This window comes from Mytilus trossulus, chromosome 9, assembly GCF_036588685.1.
Source record: "Mytilus trossulus isolate FHL-02 chromosome 9, PNRI_Mtr1.1.1.hap1, whole genome shotgun sequence".
NCBI classification, from domain to species: Eukaryota; Metazoa; Mollusca; class Bivalvia; order Mytilida; family Mytilidae; genus Mytilus; species Mytilus trossulus.
Window position 1 is genome coordinate 6,635,186 of NC_086381.1, and position 18,273 is coordinate 6,653,458.

The 18,273-nt window shown below is 31.6% G+C and overlaps 1 protein-coding gene across 1 annotated transcript; it reads left to right on the forward strand.

Moving 5' to 3' along the window:
• The first annotated feature begins 8,892 nt into the window (after positions 1-8,892).
• On the forward strand, positions 8,893-11,858 carry LOC134683529 (uncharacterized). Its single transcript, XM_063542838.1, has 2 exons — positions 8,893-9,000; positions 10,086-11,858. Exons 1-2 carry the CDS (start codon positions 8,915-8,917, stop codon positions 11,347-11,349), a joined length of 1,350 nt encoding a protein of 449 aa, XP_063398908.1. The 5' UTR covers positions 8,893-8,914; the 3' UTR covers positions 11,350-11,858.
• The last annotated feature ends 6,415 nt before the right edge of the window (positions 11,859-18,273 follow it).

Sequence of the window (18,273 nt, forward strand, 5' to 3'; positions counted from 1 at the left end):
GGCATGAATGTTCCTTATGAGGTGCTGACCAAGTGTTGTTACTTTGTAGCCTATCCATCATCCAAGATGGCCGCCAGCGGGGGACTTAGTTTAACATAGGACCCTAAGGGAAATGCATACAAATGACTTCTTTAAGAGAACCACTGAATGGAATGAATTCAAACATGGCATGAATGTTCCTAATGTGGTGCTGACCAAGTGTTGTTACTTTGTAGCCAATCCATCATCCAAGATGTCTGCCAGTGGGGGACGTAGTTTAACATAGGACCCTAAGGGAAATGCATACAAATGACTTCTTTCAGAAAACCACTGAATGGAATAAAACCAAACATGGCATGAATGTTCCTTATGAGGTGCTGACCAAGTGTTGTTACTTTGTAGCCGATCCATCATCCAAGATGGCCGCCAGCGGGGGACTTAGTTTAACATAGGACTCTATTGGAAATGCATACAAATGACTGCTTTTAGAGAACCACTGAATGGAATGAAATCAAACATGGCATGAATGTTCCTTATGAGGTGCTGACCAAGTGTTGTTACTTTCCAGCCGATCCATCATCCAAGATGGCCGCCAGTGGGGGGGACTTTTGAATGAAATTAAACATAGCCGGAATGTTCTGATGTTCCCATATTTTGACTATTTTATTGATTGTGACTGTTTATTTAACGCATCATGTAAATGTAACGGAATTTGATGAGACTGTTATTAAAGTGAGAGGGTTAGCGCTATAGAACCAGGTTTAATCCACCATTTTCTACATTTGAAAATGCCTGTACCAAGTCAGGAATATGACAGTTCTTGTCCATTCGTTTTTGATGCGTTTTGTTTTTTGATTTTGCCATGTGATTATGGACTTTCCAAATTGATTTTCCTCTGAGTTCAGTATTTTTGTGATTTTACTTTTTCCTTTCCTTATGAGGTTGTGTTGTCACTTTTAGCCAAATTTTATATTTTTTCATATGATTTCAAAAACCCAAGTAGAATCAGGTGAGCGATACAGGCTCTAGAGAGCCTCTAGTTATGGTCCTGACCACTTTATAAAGATTTTTCTTATCCATTATTATGCAACAAACAGTTATAGACTTTTTTCTAAACACCTTCAGTCCTGGTATCTATGATGAGTTTATTCACATATTGAGCTGAGTTTTAGTATGACTTGACTACACTGAGTTACAGGTTTAATTTATATTTCATTCTGCTCAGCTGATTTGCTCCTTAATAAGGTCTCTGGACATTGAAAATAACACTTATACAGACTTTAATTCTCTAATTTCCACACCTAAAAATGACTCAAGTGCTTTTTGTGATCTGGGCCATTAGTTTTGTTCCCACACATCTAGTTCTTAGTACTTGTTTGGATCAACAACACACTTTACACAATTGTTTTTCCTGACTTTACAAACATACATGTCTTCTATGGTCGGGTTGTTTGTCTTTGATACATTCCCCATTTCCATTCTTAATTTTATTTACTTGTATAAAATTGTGTCAATAAAATATGGTTCAGTCTCCTGTCCCTTACCATTTTTACTGCTTATGATTTTTTTTAAGGAAACAAGATTATACATGTTTTTTTGGCCTAACACAAATTAGGAGACAGCAAAGCCTGTAAATGGAATTGCATTTAACAAATTTGGTACATATACTTCCTAAACACAAATATACATTTGAAGCAGGCTATCATGTTTCATGAATCTTGATAACTCCAAGATGAAGTATGGGGATTAATGAAGTCAATAGAGCAAAGATAGGCAGATTTGATTTGGATAGTTTCTGAGTAGTAGTGAGACACTTTTATCATGTTGCAGTAGTGAGTCAAATGTACAAATGGGTTACTTGGTTGAACAAAAGGTTTGATTGGTTTTGTTGATTTGACAGGAGTTATAGAAAAGAAGAACTCAACAGACCTCGTTATCTTGATCCTACATGAGAAGAAGTGTCTTATTTGACAAATGTCATTAATAAAGCCATCCATATTGGTAATGCTCACTTGGAGTATATCATTATTAACTCTTACAAAACCATGGGGCCAAATATTTCCAAATTTTACCTAAATGCTCCCTTTGTTATATAGTGTAAAAACTGCATCTGGGGCTTTGATTAGAATGGAGGGTATGGGTGAAATGCAGTTTTTGGCTTAAGTTTTAAAAAAACAGGAGTTAGAACAAAACTGATATTGGTTTGAAATGATCTACAGTTCACTTTCGTTCTTGTACTTCCAAAAAATAAATGGGACTTTCATTTTGAGTAACTGTCTGTCCCTGAAAAGTAGAGCTTTAGAAAAGATCACAGTTTGTAGCCTATACTTCTAAGGGATTTTATAGTGTGCAATGTAACGTTGTGATGTTACACTACTGTTGCAGGTAAAGGTGAATGTTGGTACCTATTTAAACGTTTAAATCCGCTGCATTTGTATGCTTCTATCCAAAGTCAAGAATCTAATGTTCAGTGGTTGTCGTTTGTTGATGCGGTTTATAGGCGTTTCTTGTTTCTCGTTTTTTTTTTTTTTTTTTTTTTTTTTTATAGATGAGACTGTTGTTTCCCCGTTTGAATTGTTTAATACTAGTCATCTTTGTTGGGCCCTTTATAGCTTGCTGTTCAGTGTGAGTAAAGGCTTTGTGCTGACAACCGTACTATGACCTGTAATGGTTTACTTTTAAAATTGTGTCTTGGATAGAGTAGAGACATATATACACATATTTCTGCTCCACCCAAGTCACAATTTTAAAAGTAAACCATTGCATATCTGAATATCTTGTTATCTAAAGTGAATGCATTTTTATGTATTAAAATGTTGCAATTGACTTCCAGAGGGAAATAAAGGTGATAAATATGATTTTTGTTTCACCTGCTTCAATTATCAGCATTACAAAGAAAACTTTCTTTCTTCTTATTCATAATGTCCAGTGACAAAAAGTTCACTCATACTCATTTCTGAGTACGATCATTTGCTGATAAGATATGTTTACGATACAAATACAGAAATAGACCGACACGTTGGGTTGGATGTCACAAGTTAACGCGGTAGCCCATACTTCAGTCCAAATAACATATCATCATACCCTGATGCATTATTCTGTGTCTTAAATCGGTACATTTCGTATGCTTGTCGATCACCCAATATGTAGTTTGGCGTGTCACCAGGTTTAATCCATGAGTCCATACACTAGAGGTAAAAATTCGACAAAACAACCAAGTTCTTCAGTTGTTTTTATCTTTTCATGGTGCGAACATGTTTAATAATATTTTTCAATTTAATTTAGATGAAATATTTTTCTAATTTCCGGACAAAAATTTATCTTGGTATTTTTTGTCAATAGAAAATAAGAAACGCTTGACAACAATTTATACAGTCATCCTGTTAACATGGTCGTTAAATTTGATACCAAGTTTATTAAAATCCAGCTGAAAATTACCCCAACAGTTGTTTTCCACAAATAATCGTAGTTTTGATTAAACAATTTATAGAGACAAATACTTAAAGCCATGTACTGTGTTCGTCGAATTTTTCAAACGGACCACGGACATCTTCTTTTTGTCATACATGACATAGCAAAATGAAGCTGTGTTCATTGTGTTGTTTAATTAATTTTTTTTAATTTTGGTTTCTATTTGCATTTCTTATTACTAAATATTAGTTAACATGTTTGGGTGTGTTAATTTGAAATTCTCAGTTGCGACATTGAGTGACATATTTTCATTTATTACCTAATTAGTAATCATTTACATTATTCATAAATGTACATAAATGGTAATATACATGGAGATATGGGTGGAAAACTACGACCTGTAAAACAATGGATAAGTGTATTAAGACACTGGACAAGATGGGCAAATATATGAGTATTTTTTGAAGTTTCAAATGGTCGAAGAAGAAAGCTAGGGTAAATAAGAATCAATACTTGGGACCATAGAGTTATGGAACAAAGTAAAATCTAAAAAATACAGAACGTTCTTGCTGAACACGTTTTCTATTTAAAGTCTCTATCTTTCTACTGTTTATATTATGAAGCGATTGCTGTGAGTCCTTTTTTGTGTTTTTTTTTGGTATTTATCAATTTTTGTTTTACCATTGTTTGCATATGATTTTTTTAGTGCCTAAGTGTTCTGAATATTTTTTGTTCAATTTATCAACATTTTTTAACAACAGTGTCCAAATAATGACTGCCAATTAGGGGTTTTGTCCCACTGCTCACCATATTTTAAACAGGATTACACCTTACATCATTGTCCTCGCGCATTTTCATCAACCTTGAAATCCGTTTTATATCTACAGTTAATATATGGATCATTGATTAATTCACGAAACACAGATGTAAATAACATTTTGTCATCACACATTAAACGAATTGAACTCAACTGTCATATTCCTGACGAGAAACATTCATTTCTGTACGTAGAAAATTGTATTAGATCTGTTTTTATAGCTAGCTAAATCTCTCACTTGCATAAATGCAGAACAGCATTTTTTTTTAAATAGTTTCGTACTTCATGTTCTTGCATCAAACTTATTATATGCACCTATGTACGTTATTTTTTTGAACGTCCTGTTTTGTTCGATGTTATAGGTCTTTCTGATAGTGTTTTACTTTGACATTACATGGTTTACTCTTAAATAATTATGACTTAGATGGAGAGTTGTCTCATTGGCATTTCTACTACATATTCTTATATCTACTTCATTGACGTTTTACTTTGAAAATGTCATTGTTGGTTACGTATAAGTTTCAATGCTACATAAACATGTTAACCTTGATATTTACATGAACTGAACAACAGCAAAATCTGTTTGAAAACAAAGATAAGCATAAAAAGCAAAGTTAAAGGATTTTAAAAGATATTAACTGTTTCTTTCACGATGGTCGTGAAGTATGAATTCTTGGTACTGACGTTGTTTATCATCTTAATACCTTCTTAATGTATTCTTTTATTTGTCTTTGTGAATATTTATTTTACTGTTTAGTCTATTTTTTATGAAGTGGCTCGGTGCTTACACATATTGCCATTGTGTTTTTGTGCAATTGTGTATTTTTGTATTCTTGTCTTTCATTTTTGATGATGTGCTTTTACTATACATACAATTTTTCAGTTTCTTCGTTGACATATTTATATATTTTTATAGTGATGAAGATTATAACACAATGTTGACTGCTGTTCCCCTATTCTTGACATTTTTACAGATTATGTGTTTTTGTGTTGTTCACACATTGTTCTCAATATAATGGAATTTTAGCCAGTGAGAGGTTTAGCTAGCTATACAACCAAGTTTAATCCACAATATTGTACATAACAAAATGACTATACCAATTCAGAAATTGTTATCCATTCGTCTGATGTGTTTGAGCTCTTGATTTTGTCATTTGATTAGGGCTTTTACGTTTCGAATTATCATCGTTGTTTGGTAATTATCATTATTTTGCTTTTTACCTCACATGATTTAAAAATTCCTTTATTTAGCCGATGCATAAAAGGTAATTTTATATAATCACCCAGTAATTCTAAAATCTTTTGAAATAAGATATTAGTCGATGACTGGTTGATATTAATATTCCGTACCATATTACAATACCATTAAATTATTTATGAATAAGTGATCACGACCGTACAAATTATTCATGTTTATGATCATCCAGTTATTAATTCATAATGATTGATTGTGCTGTTCGAGACAACTCCAGACTGACAATGCAATGTAAGTAAATGTGCAGAATTTTGTTTTATTGTTTTGAAAAAAAGCAAATGGACTCAAATCTTTGTAAGATTTCAAGTTAGCTTTTAATTTGGTTAATATGATTGTATTGCTTTTAAAAGTAATGTTATTGTTTAATCTTTATTTCAATTTTAGTCACCCTTTTTATGACTTGTTTTTATTCAAAAATATGTATACGAAGTTCAATGATGTTAAACTATAATAATGGTTTGCTTAAATATCTACTATTTACAATAGCTAAGCAACCAGCCATGTTAACTTGGTAACTGTACAAAAATTCACAGGACATCAAGTCACAAATTTGAGAGGACAAAAAGTGACAAATGTTTGAATTTATAAGAGAAAGATCTTGAATTTTTTTATTGTATTACACATATTCATTTACAACTTCAGGAAACTGTTAATTAGCCTTTATAAATGTAAATTTATTAAATTTTATCAAAGCAAAGGATATATTTCTTGGCACCATGAGTTCGTTTAAGTAATACTCGGGCTCGAAATTTTGTATTACTATCAATCATTTGATCTTTATTGATATTTATTAAATAAATTTTAATTACAAAGTTGATAAAATTAAGAATGGAAAGTGCGTATATGTCAAAGAGACAACCCGACCAAAGAGCAAATGTATATATAATAGTGTTTGAGAAAATAAATTTTTTTTGGTACTAAATATGTGTTTCAAAACAAAATAAATATGATGACAAGGCTACGTTTATCTTTACAATTTTTTTTATAATAACAATTTTATGCTGATCACTATACTTCATCGATCGAAATTACAAAAAGGGATAATTTTAGCAAACAAAACAAAAAAACAACACAAACAAATGTAAAAATGATTTTTTATAATCCTTATAACCTTAAATTTACAATCATGTTACAAAACACGTTTCATTAAACGACAAAGGATATTTTGAAGATAAATTAGTTTTTGTATGTGTAGGTTTGACTTTCTTGCTTTTTGAATTCATTAGTTACAAATTTTACTAAAATAGAGAATTGAAATCGGTATTGTGTCAAAGAGACAACAACCCGACTAAAGAGTAAAATACAACCGAAGGTAACCAATGGGTTTTCAACACAGCGAGAAAATTCCCCAACCGGAGGCGGACTTCAGCTGGCCGGCCCCTTAACAGAAATGTGTAATAGTGGTCGTCATACTAACCTCCAAAACATATCCGTGTTGAAGGCCGTACTTTAACCTATAATGGTTTAATTTTTAAATTGTTATTTGGATGGAGAGTTGTCTCATTGGCACTCACACCACATCTTCCTATATCTAATCAATGCACTAAAACTAAAAAAAACAATGCAAGATCAACAAAAGCCAGATCCTTACATGGGACAGGCGCAAACATGCGACGGGGTTAAACATGTTTCTAGAGATCGCAACCCTCTCACCGTACCGCTAACCAATGTAGATTAAACATACACACAGCAATACGCACAGTTAAGCTCAGTTAAAAAGAAGTCCGACCGATGTTAGAATAGGTAACAAAAGAAACTTATCAAAAGGACGATGATACATAAATAAGCAGAAGATTACTAGCAGTTACTGACATGCCAGCTCCGTACCACAATTAAACTGATTGAAAAAATAACGTCTTCATCAAGCACAATCCATCTCGTTAGTGGTTAAGTATCATAAAATATGTTTTAATAACATAATACGTATCATGCAAACAATTGTTTATGTCACGTGATTTATCTCCGAAGAAAAGTCTCTATAAGTGAATCAATGTTAATACCAAAACTTGTCATCTTGAATGGCCTGACTAGTATCGTAACTATATCTCTTCTGAATAAGTATGTTTAAAGTTTAAATCCGCTTTTGAGTTGAATGCGTCATTTGTGTGCTTTGTAGAGAATATTACCATAGAAGAGTGGATGTAAATTACCTGAACCTGCTATTATAATAAACAATGTTGTTTATCATTTCTATTAGTAAAAAATAAAGGCTTATTTGGTGGTCAGCTGAACACAGTAATGAACAGTTATATGACCTTTTAATGCATGATTCAAAAGCATAATATGACATTAAATGTATAAAAAAAAAAAAAACTTGTGGTATTATTTTGATATTTGGTCTTGAATGATATCTGGAATGATTCAACCTTTATTCACAAATATCAAGTCCCTAAAATACGATTGAATACCTTATATATTACCAAAAGTCGAGTCAATTTATTTTGAGTTAATTGATATTGAGTCATATCTGAATAATTTTTTCTGTTCCAAGTTTACTCCTTCAATCTCATGCATACGCTTTTGACTACTTATGCATATGTGAAATAAATGGAGAATCTCTCTGCTTCAAATGTTTAAACGAATTTTGATTAAAATTTGAAATACATTTAAATTTAAAAAAAGGTCAAAAGTCCACACAGCCCTCGCACGATCGCAAAAAGTCAAGACAATCGATTGTTGACTTTATAAACCCGTTTAATTTTTTCAAGTTTATAGTTTAAAATATATTTGTGTATACATTAATCTGAAAATGAACTGTGAACATACATAAAAACGTATATAAAAAAATGAATTTAAAGCTCAACATGAACAAGTATCATACTAATAATTGTAAAGATGTCTATCTGAAATCCATATCCCGATACTTTTGTACGTGTGAGATAAATGTCAATAAACATATGTTACAAACTAAGACAAATTTAACATGTTCGCTCATCTTTAATAAAATCCAAGGTTATAGTAGTCTCGTATACAATTGATGTAATAATTTGTAATTCAAATTGAGGAATAGAACTGTGTAGGTTAGTTTAAATAATATGATAATATGCATAAAGTTGTATATGACGTTTAACGTTCAGTGGCAAATATTATCGCTATTTTACGAAATGTTCATTTGATCGTACTGACTGCATGATAATTTTCTTTCTTAGCACAGCAGGGTGATAAAAAATATCCGCTATAAATCATGGGCATACTTGCCTGTTGTCATTCAAATTAAAATCTTCGTGATGGATAAAAGAAACAAAGACCCCCATCGTACCGGCTCAAGCGAGAATATCAATCTCGTTGAGATGATAAACGATAATCTATAAGTATATGTCTGTAAAGACTAGTGATATCAAAAACAATTAATAGTAAATATGGTAAAAAAGTTTAATAGCATTTTAATATTCAATATTTCTAATCATGTTCTTCATTTCATATGTTTCAGTCCAGTGGTGTGACTGTAAAAGATGAGACAGACGAAATACAAAACATTGAAAACTTTAGCTGTTTTATTAGTGGGATTAATGATGGTTAAGATGTTTATTCCTGAAATGTATGTACAAATGAATACAAATACTATTAGTTACACAGTGTAACCTTACACGATATATGCAGGGTCAATTAATTTCATAATGAAAAGCTCAAGCCCTGTGTGGAATTAACAGTCACTGTCACTGTAGATATCATATTTGGTCACTACCACAATGTGTATCGAATTTATCTAACCGACTATGTATTATAATAAATACGAAAATAGATTAAATGGTTGTAAACTTTGACAATTTTAAAACAACTTTAAACACGAGCATCACTGAAGAGACATGTATTGTCGAAATGCGCATCTGGTGCAAGAAAAATTGGTACCGTTAATTTTATTAAACAGAACATTCATTTATTTTCAGTGAAAAAAATGGTCTCTAAGACATGATTTGTTTACAGCATGAACATGTACTAATTATGTATTTTTACAATAACAGTGACTTTGAGAACAACACCGTTTTTTATAGTTAAAGTCGAACGTAACTCTACCCCTCTCCGTGCATTAGTTTTATAAAGAGACATCCCACAACTAATAAATAAACTCATCATAGATACCAGGACTAACTTTTGAATATACGTCAGACGCGCGTTTCGTCTACAAAAGACTCATCAGTGACGCTCGAATCCAAGAAAAGTTAAAAAGGCCAAATAAAGTACGAAGTTAAAGAGCATTGATATATCCGTGTATTAAAATAAAACACGCCCAGTGACCAAAAAAGAAATATACACGATCTCCACGTGTATGTTTTCCCCCTAACGTGACATATTCCTGAATATGACAGCTTTACCGAGTGTGAATAAATTTTCCTTGATACACGACGTTTCTCGGTCCTTTGTACATCCAACATTCATGTATTTATTTTTTATGTTACTGTTATGAAATAATCTTACTGTAATACATTTTTTTTTTAATAGCATCAACACTGTCAACTTCATGTTCACCGACTTGATTATGATGCATTTCGTGCGTATTTTGAAACTAGGTCTGTTTAATTTAATTTTATATCTGAAACATATGTGTATCATAGTCTTTCCTCATTGTATGATTATATTCTTTGGGGTTCATTTTCAGTCAAAGAAATTTAATTTATTTTCTAGACATAGTGCACTATATAACAAAGTTGTTGGAAACCAAAACTTTAATAACAACAGTCACAAACAAATACGGGAATATGAAAGGATTAAAGATCGGATAAAAGAAAACAGCCGTAAGAATTTTAAGTTTTTTATATACGACTTACCTTCTTCACTTAATAAAGACATATTACCATGCGTTATGAAAAGACTAGGACAGTGCTATGGCTTGCTCAGCCATGGGTTTGGAAGTGAAATGTTCCGAACCGGAAAACATCAGGATATATCTGTGCGGAGCACAAATCAATTTAGCCTTGAAGTGGTCATGCATAACAAACTTCTACATAATCGTTTACGTACCATGAATATGTCTGAAGCTGATATATTTTACATACCGGCCTACCTAGGATTGATGTCTTTCTGTAACAGAAAAGACACTAGAGATAGAATTCAAATATTAAAACAGTTTCTTGCAAAAAGTGATTTTTTTCTCCAAGGACTACCGCATTTTTCATCAGCCTCTAAAATAGAGCGTGAAATGTATTTCTATTTTAATGAAGGTTTTACTAAAAATATAACTTTTCTTGGTATTGAGAAGCAAAGAAGTCAGATTGAAAAAACTCATGTTATTGCTGTTCCGTATCCATCCTATATGCACCATGACATTGGGAGTCAATCGTATTTAACAACAGAACTTTCAGAAAGAGATATTTTTATCCTGTTAGCAGCAGGAGAGAGGCGAAGCAATCAAGATCGAGCTAAACTGATGGATCAATTTGAAATAACTACTAAAATGTCTTATTTTGCGTTCAAAAATAAAAAACGGAATAACTCATCAGATATGGTTTTGTTCTATACGAACGAATGTAGTGCTAGGGCAATAGAAAACACTATACCCTGGATGTTAAAATCTGTATTTTGTTTGCAACCGCCAGGGGACTCGCCGACTAGAAAATCATTCTACGACGCTTTGTTAAGTGGATGCATACCTGTCATATTAACAGAGGGACAATACAATCCGTACCCTTTTCAAAGATTTTTGAAATACGATGATTTTTCGGTGTTGATTCCCTTAAAGAACATAACTTCAGAGAATCAAAGTATTTATACCATACTTAGAAGGATTCAGAGAAGTGAAATTGAAAGATTATACAAAAACATTCGCCTAGTCGCTAGATTTTATCAATATTCTTTAATAGGAAGAGGACAACTCAATGAAAGTGACGCTCTTCAGCCTATTTTTGCGGAATTGGCTCATGTCTATAATCTTAACTATTCTTCGGACTAATAGGTTTATATAAAAATAAAGGTAAACATCTGATTATAAACATTCTGAATAATGCATAATTTGACTGTTTAGAAAAAAAGATCTAAAGTTAAAAAGTAAAGTAGTCCTATTAACTCATTAGATGATCAGTTTCACAAATCACCTCAACTGTTATTAAAAATGTTAAGCCGCATGTAGTTATTATGCTATTAATATATAGCAAAAGCCCTAACAACAAACAGTATTTATATTAAGGTACAAGACTAAAAGGAATGTTTGGTAAACTTAATGATAATTTTATGTATCTCAAATGATTTTGGTTTTCCAGGAGGAAAATGGTTAGTTTAAGGTAGCACAATACAAAGATTTTATAACTCCAACTCCTAAGTTTTAAAATGCTGTAATTTTCTTAATAATGCTTGAAAATTTATAACAGTGGTAGTTATGGATAGCTAACTGATTACTCTTTCAAATTAAATCAATGTTAGTATTATGCAACAATTATAAGTGCAACAAATACGACGAGTGCCGCATGTGGAGCAGGATCTGCTTACCCTTCCGGAGCACCTGAGATCACCCCTAGTTTTTGGTGCGGTTCGTGTTGTTTATTCTTTAGTTTTCTATGTTGTGTCATGTGTACTATTGATTTTCTGTTTGTCCTTTTCATTTTTAGCAATGGCGTTGTCAGTTTGTTTTAGATTTATGAGTTTGACTGTCCCTTTGATATCTTTTGTCCCTCTTTTATGTAACCAATTGTGTCTAAATTCCACTTTTAGTTGAAATTAGCTTCTGCATAGGTATCCCTAGAGGATTGGTTTTATTGTATGTTGTTCCTATGGCCATTATCTACGAAATGTTGTCTCAGATTTCAGATAGAATGTATAGAACAAATTTTACATCTAATTTAACATTATCATCTTTTATATGGTTAGGATGTTTACACTAATTAGAGATTTATGAGAGAATGGAATACCATAGGGACAATTTGAGACATCGTTTTGAAGCCCATAATGTGTTGATCAAGATTTGGTTAAAATTTTCTGTATAGTTAAAGAGATGATGGAGCTAAATTCATTTAAGTGAACTGACCGCGATTTTGCCACTAATTACATAATAATTTATTACATAATAATTGCATAATAAAAATATAGCATTCATTTAAAATATTAATCTTTTATCTATCAATATATACCTCTTTTATTATTTTTTCTGCATTCATAAGAAAGTTGCAGCATTTTAAAAGTTAGTAATTGGAAGTAAACAAATCTTTGTATTATGCTACCTTTAAATGTTGACCAGTAAATTATTATCAAACACATTTAAAACAGTCATGAAAAATAAATGTTTTTTTTCCAATTTTGATTAAAGTAGGTATGTTAATCACTACTGACAAGTACTATCAACTGATGATCTTTGATATATAGTTTTGGAGGCCATCTTGAATCTTATTGATTATGAAAAAAAGTATCTCTAATATATCATAATTCGATATTTGTATCGTAATTTGCTATTTACTTTTACACTAATGTTTTGATGCACTTACAATTAGTTTTTAAAATCATTTTTATAGAAATTTTGCTATTTTTATTATTCATTCACCATGTGGTTAAAATTGTCATGCACATGTTGACAGAACATGAGAGGATTTACATAACCCTGCACATAAGAAAAGAAAAGACATATCCATTGGTTCTGGTAATGAGTTCCGTTGATTCAAGAATAAAAAGGTTTTGCTCATGGATTAAGTTTTCAAATCACTCTATTTGGAACAGATGAATGGAGGTCATGGTTTACATTCCAGTATCGCTTAGTAAAATGGCACAAAACGCATTGAGCAACTTTGAGTGTCCATAATAGGAATGATTAATACAGCACATCTGAACAATTAGTTAATAGCTGCCATAGCAGATCTGCAAGCACACAATCTAGGTAGAGTTGGTCTTGAACAAGCCACAACTGAGTCATGAAGATGAGGGCATTATCATAGCCAAGGTAGCGAAAAAAAATCGACTAAATATGCCTAATGCTATAAATAGCTTTACAGAATTCAACAATAGCTGTCAATATGAATAAGTTCCATCCACCTAGAATAATTCTTACTAAGAAGAATAATGTTTGTGGAACTGATTTAAGTTGACAGTTGCCATTGAATATACTGATAAAGATATTCTTAGAATTCTTAGTATGAAGTATACATCATCAAACTATTTTTACTGCTTTTGGCTATGATGATGACGGCATCGTCACGAATAAAAAATAATGCATGTTCCAGAGCGTCACTAACACTGAAAATGAGGCGAACGTTTCACCTTGCTTGTATGCCTGCAGTTCTGCTATGGTGACAAGTATCCGATTTTTCCAATGTATTGTATGATAAAGGTAACAGTAGTATACCGCTGTTCAAAACTCTTAAATCCATGGACAAAAAACAAAATCGGGGTAACGAACTAAAACCGAGGGAGACGCATTAAATATAAGAGGAGAACAACGATACAACACTGAAATGTAACACACACATAAACGGACCAAGCATCAGACAAAATCCCACGAGAATAACAAATATAACATCAAAACCAAATACATTCATTCGTCATTCGTCAAAAACAATTCTATTGAAATCAGAGTGCCTTCCTGTTAATATTTTTGTATTCTAAAATATTACTCATTTTATGTTATTTAAAATTATTGAGGCAAATCTGTTAGTCATTAAAATGATGCATTAAATAAAACCATTTCGTCAACATTTGAATGACTTTTTTGACCTTTTTGAATCATTGAATCATGTTGATATTGACACCCAATGTACTGTGCATATTAAGATGAATGCCATGACGATATACATGTTTGTCTTCATTTATAACAGCAAATTTATTGAATGTTCATTGCATCTGCCGATAAATATTGAGACTTTGTTAATGATTTATGGTATATTCAATATATTGGACATTTTTTGTTCTATTTTTGTTTGTTATATATATCTTTATTTCTGAGAAAATCATACCCAGTAGATTGGTACATTAAACTCAATATTAGAAGTCAATGAACATGAAAGAGATTTCAGCCCGGATTAAACAACAACTGTGATACATTCGCAGAGTTTCAGAAGTATCGATATTCTTTTACAGGTCATCAAATCCTTGAAGTGAATTTGGACGTTATTTCGAAGTAATAAATAATGTTATGAAACTCGTCCTTAATTTCGGTCAAATCGCATAACGTGCAAACTATTTTCACGTTGGATATTTTGCCATCTTCCCTATTCAATGGGTAGCTTGTGGTTTTTTTTGGAATACACTTGCAGAGTTCAATTATTTCGTAATTTTCTAAAATATGAAGATTATGCTCATATTTTTTGTTATTAAAAAGTAAAATCACAAAAATACTGAACTCAAAGGAAAATTCAAAACGTTAAATCCCTTATCAACAGGCAAAATCAAAAGCTCAATCACACCACACGAACATATGGTTACAAACGAGTTATCCATTTCACTATGCCGCTTTTCTCATGCTTTGAGCGAAAGTGTTTACAAACCCTCCTTTATTAATAATATTTGTGTGTTCCATACATCACAACCACAATTGTCGAGTATACTCGTTATGCCTAATAAACACGGAGACCCATTATTATTACTTAATGTTCAATTGATTAATCAATTTATATGTTAAAGAGGACAGTTTCGAACTTTTATCGTCGATTAGCAATTGTTGACTTTATTTATATTTAGAGAGTACATATATAAGTTCGACATAGACCATTAAAGACGATTTCAGTTTTAAAAGTTTAAAAAAAATTCCAAGTGAACCTTTAAATGATACTGATCTATATAAAAAAAACGAGAAACGAAAACACGTATAAATTACATAAAAAAACGACTACTACTGTACATCATATTCCTGACTTAGGACAGGTGCAAATATTTGCAGCGGGATTAAACGTTTTAATGATATCAATTGTATCAATTGGCAGGCTGAACTCAACCAAAAAAGCGTAAATAAACAAAATATGAACGAATAAATTTGATCTGAGACATTTGAATGCAAATGCACAGTAAATAAAATATTAGGGACAAACATTCAAGGCCAAAAAGCAAACACACAGGTCCAAATAAAGGCAACAGTAGTATACCGCTGTTTAAAACTCTTAAATCCATGGACTTAAAACAAAATCGGGGTAACAAACTAAAACAGAGGGAAACGCATTAAATATAAGAGGAGAACAACGACACAACACTGAAATGTAACACGGACCAAGCATCAGACAAAATCCCACGAGAATAACAAATATAACATCAAAACCAAATACATGAATTTGAGATAGATACTTGTTTTGTATACATTCACATGTTTTTCCCATCTATTCACCCACCATGCAATTTCAACTAAAAGCTAAACAGCAACAATTTCGTTTATAAAGGAGGGTGGGGTTTAATGTCTTTTCAAAGATGATTTTTTACATGAAGCTGAATATTCGCAAATGCACTGTCTGTTAAATCCCCGAGAGTCAAACCTGTTTCCAAGTACAAAACAACCCCACAATAACGCAACACATTATTAGCCGAACACGATGTCGGATTCTCACAAGGTCTCTCTACCATATCTGTACCAAGGATTTCCCTAGTTCATTAAGTGTTGTACATCTGGGCTATGTGTGGTCATTTGTTCGAGTTACAAAGGCCAACACATGTAAAATGAGCTTCTTGGAGTCTAGTGACATTGCTAGACATAGAATAGTGTTAATTGACTATTAAAATAATCTGATAATTCTCACATAATGAGGTTGAGTGTTGACATTTTAACAATATGTTTATCGGACAAAGCATGACATCAAGCGAAAATAACACTTTAGGAAATGCCGTGTGTCTGACTCCCTTTTATGGATTTGCCTCCTGCAGCTGGAAAATTTAAATCGCATTTTCTGAAAACCAATGATGTACAAGTACATGCATACGTTATGAGCTATTTAACAACTATGACAGGGACATACATATGATAGCCAAATTCATATATCATCAACTTTCCCAAGGAATTGTAACCATGGTTTTTTAATAATGTCTTCTTTATTCATGAACGGTGAATCTACGAAGGTATGCAATGAATTAGTCAATAAATCTTAGTTCTAACCTTTTTAAATTATTCATTAATGACCTCCCTGAAATATTTGATAAAACTTGTTACCCAGTTCAACTTGACTCAATTCAGTTGAACTGTTCAATATATGTTGATGATGTAGTTTTGCTGTCTGAAACTGCAGAAGGCTTACAAAATAGTTAAGATAAGTTATGCCTGTACTGTAATAAATGGAGATTAGAAATTAACATTTAGAAGACATAGTTTGGTTTTCAATAGTACAGGAAAAATAAATCACTAATCTTTTTAATTGAAGAATTTTCTTATTGAAAAAGCAAACCAGTATACATACTTAGGGATACGCTTCAGTACCTCTGGAAGCATAACAGAGTCAAAACATGATATAAACAAATGAGGACTCAAAACTTCAAAATTTAAAAAATATTCAAAGGTCATAAACTCAACATTAAACCTTTACTTCATATATTTGACCACACAGTGAAACCAATTTAAACTTATGGAAGTTAATTTTTGGGCGCTTTAGATTCATAAAAGTGAACTGAAAAAGGAGATTTTTGGTTTGAAAAATTATGTAAATTACTGTTCATTCAAAGCTCTGTAAATTATTACTGGGAGAAGGAAAGAGAAGCACAAACATGGCAGTGATAGTTGAGCTAAGTTATAGTTAATATGTTTTCATACGTATCACGTTTAAAATGTAAAAATGATTGTCTGAAGCTCTCCTTGTAACAAAATCCTTATCAAACTATTGTAAGAAAAGTTGGTATAATTCTAAGAGATCATTAGCATAATACTTAAACATAGATTTATCACAAGTTTTTAATATGAAATCAAACTTGAAAAGATTTATTTTAAACATACTATAATTAAAGTATAATAAGTTGTGGTATTCTTCTTTAAACAATGACATAATTGTGTCATTTGGAAATAAACTGAGAACATACAGACTTTTTCAGAAAAATATAAATTTTGAACCTTATTTGTCTATAGGCAATAAGAATCCGAAAATTCAGATGACAAAGTTCAGAACTATTAACCATGATCTAGAAATAGAGTTTGGTAGATACAGGGGACTTCAGGCAATGGATAGAATTTGTAATCTTTGTAAGAAAGAAGTGGAAGATGAAATCCATTTTTTAAATAAATGTTCATCTTTATAAAGTGAAAGAGTTTCCATTATTTCCAACATGATAGTTAAAAGTTACAAAAAAAACCAAAATTTAAACTATCAACCACACAATTTATTTGGTTTATGTCCAATGAAGATGGTAACATTTTAAATCAAGTGAGCAATTTGATTAATAATTTAAATGTTGTTCGAAAACAACTTTTACAAACTTTGTGAAATTATAGATTTTACTGTCAAAAAGACAGAGGCATAATGTAGATATATGTAATTCTAGATTATTATTGTATGCTTATAAAAGCACCAGGGGAAAACCAGAATATTGAAAGTCAGTTTCCTATATTTTTTAGGATCACTGTATTTGTCAAAGTTGAAACATGCAATATTGTTTTATAAAGAAACATTAGTGTGTGTCTATTCTTTTCTCTTCTTTTCATTGTAATCATAGATTTAATTGTATTCATTTTGTAATCATTTGAACCAAGTTTAACTTGTGATTTTTCTGCCTGTAATTGGCGTCTTTAATTGACAATAAAATATATTTGATTTGATTTAATTTGTCAATTTAAGGCGATAAAGTCCTATCATCAATGTTAGCATTGTTCTTTCAAAAGTTGAGAGGGTCGTTCAGAATATAACGATGCTACTTTCAGTCATGTGAAAGGCATTCCAATACTCTTACATCTCCGACCCAAACGCTGTCAAATCAAGAACATTACTGTTTAAATAGG

Excerpts from the sequence above, each read along its gene's own strand:
- LOC134683529 (XM_063542838.1), top strand. The coding sequence starts at position 8,915 with ATGAGACAGACGAAATACAAAACATTGAAAACTTTAGCTGTTTTATTA. Across the intron at positions 9,001-10,085 it reads AAGATGTTTATTCCTGAAAT|ACATAGTGCACTATATAACA; the intron begins GTATGTACAAAT and ends TTTATTTTCTAG.